The sequence below is a fragment of the Parus major genome, chromosome 27, assembly GCF_001522545.3.
Source record: "Parus major isolate Abel chromosome 27, Parus_major1.1, whole genome shotgun sequence".
NCBI classification, from domain to species: Eukaryota; Metazoa; Chordata; class Aves; order Passeriformes; family Paridae; genus Parus; species Parus major.
This window is the reverse complement of record NC_031796.1, coordinates 738,180-739,176: the sequence shown is the minus strand read 5'-3', so window position 1 is coordinate 739,176 and position 997 is coordinate 738,180. Positions and strand designations below refer to the sequence as shown.

At 65.5% G+C, this 997-nt stretch overlaps 1 protein-coding gene across 3 annotated transcripts in view; it reads left to right on the top strand.

The window, feature by feature from the left end:
• CACNB1 (calcium voltage-gated channel auxiliary subunit beta 1) overlaps positions 1-860 on the top strand; it is a 4,883-nt gene extending 4,023 nt beyond the window's left edge. Inside the window, exons 6-8 of one of the 3 annotated variants that reach the window (XM_019009039.2) lie at positions 72-91; positions 244-324; positions 418-860. In XM_019009039.2, the coding sequence (XP_018864584.1) occupies positions 72-91; positions 244-313 (90 nt within the window). In that variant the 3' untranslated portion in view covers positions 314-324; positions 418-860. The remainder of the gene's footprint in view (positions 1-71; positions 92-243; positions 325-417) is intronic. The other 2 variants (XM_019009040.2, XM_019009038.2) reach the window with 2 other exon arrangements.
• The last annotated feature ends 137 nt before the right edge of the window (positions 861-997 follow it).

The window sequence follows — 997 nt, the reverse complement described above, 5'->3', positions numbered from 1 at the left end:
ACCCGCGGGTAACACGCATGCCTTGTTTGTCTCCTCTCGCCCCCCGGCCCCCGCGGCCCCCCGGGACGTAGCGAAGCAGAAGCAGAAGTCGGTGAGTAGCGCCAGGACCCCCGGGAGGGCCCACGGGAATGGGGGGGGGAGGGAGGCGCCCCCCGCTTGCAGCCCCCCAAAAACAAACCCCGGAGCCGCCCCCGTGGCCCGTGTCCCCCTCCCGGCCCCGGTGACCCCCGGCTCTGTCCCCAGACCGAGCACGTGCCCCCGTACGACGTGGTGCCCTCCATGCGCCCCATCATCCTCGTGGGGCCGTCGCTGAAGGGCTACGAGGTGAGCAGTGGGGCCGGGGGGAGCGCTCGGGGGGCTCGGGGGGGACCCCAGCCCCACGCTGTCCCTCTGTCCCCGCTGTCCCTTCGCCCCCAGGTCACGGACATGATGCAGAAAGCGCTGTTCGACTTCCTGAAGCATCGCTTTGATGGCAGGTGAGGGGGGTGGGCTGCATGGCCAGGGACCCCTAAACCCACAGAGGGACCCCAAAATCCATATGGGGGCACCACAGTGGGGACCCCCAAACCCATAGAGGAGCCCCAACCCCACAGAGGAACCCCAACCCCATAGAGGGACCCCTAAATCCGTGAGGGGAGGACTCTAATTCAACGAGGGGGACCCCAAACCCCAAGGCAGACCCCTGAATGCACAGGGGGGAAACTGAAGTCATGGGGGGACCCCACTTCTGTGGAGAACCCCTAATCCTGTGGAGGACCCCAAAGCCATGGAGGGACCCCCCAAGTGTGATCCACAATCCTGTGAAAGATCCCTAATCCCATAGGGGGACCCTAAAACCACAGGGGGGGCCCTAAACCCATGGGGGGAGCCCTAAAACCACAGGGGGACCCCTAAAACCACAGGGGGGGGCCCTAAACCCTTGGGGGGGAGCTCTAATGTCATGAGAGGGAGCCCAAATCTCACAGGAGGGACCCCTAACCCCATGGAGGACCCCAAA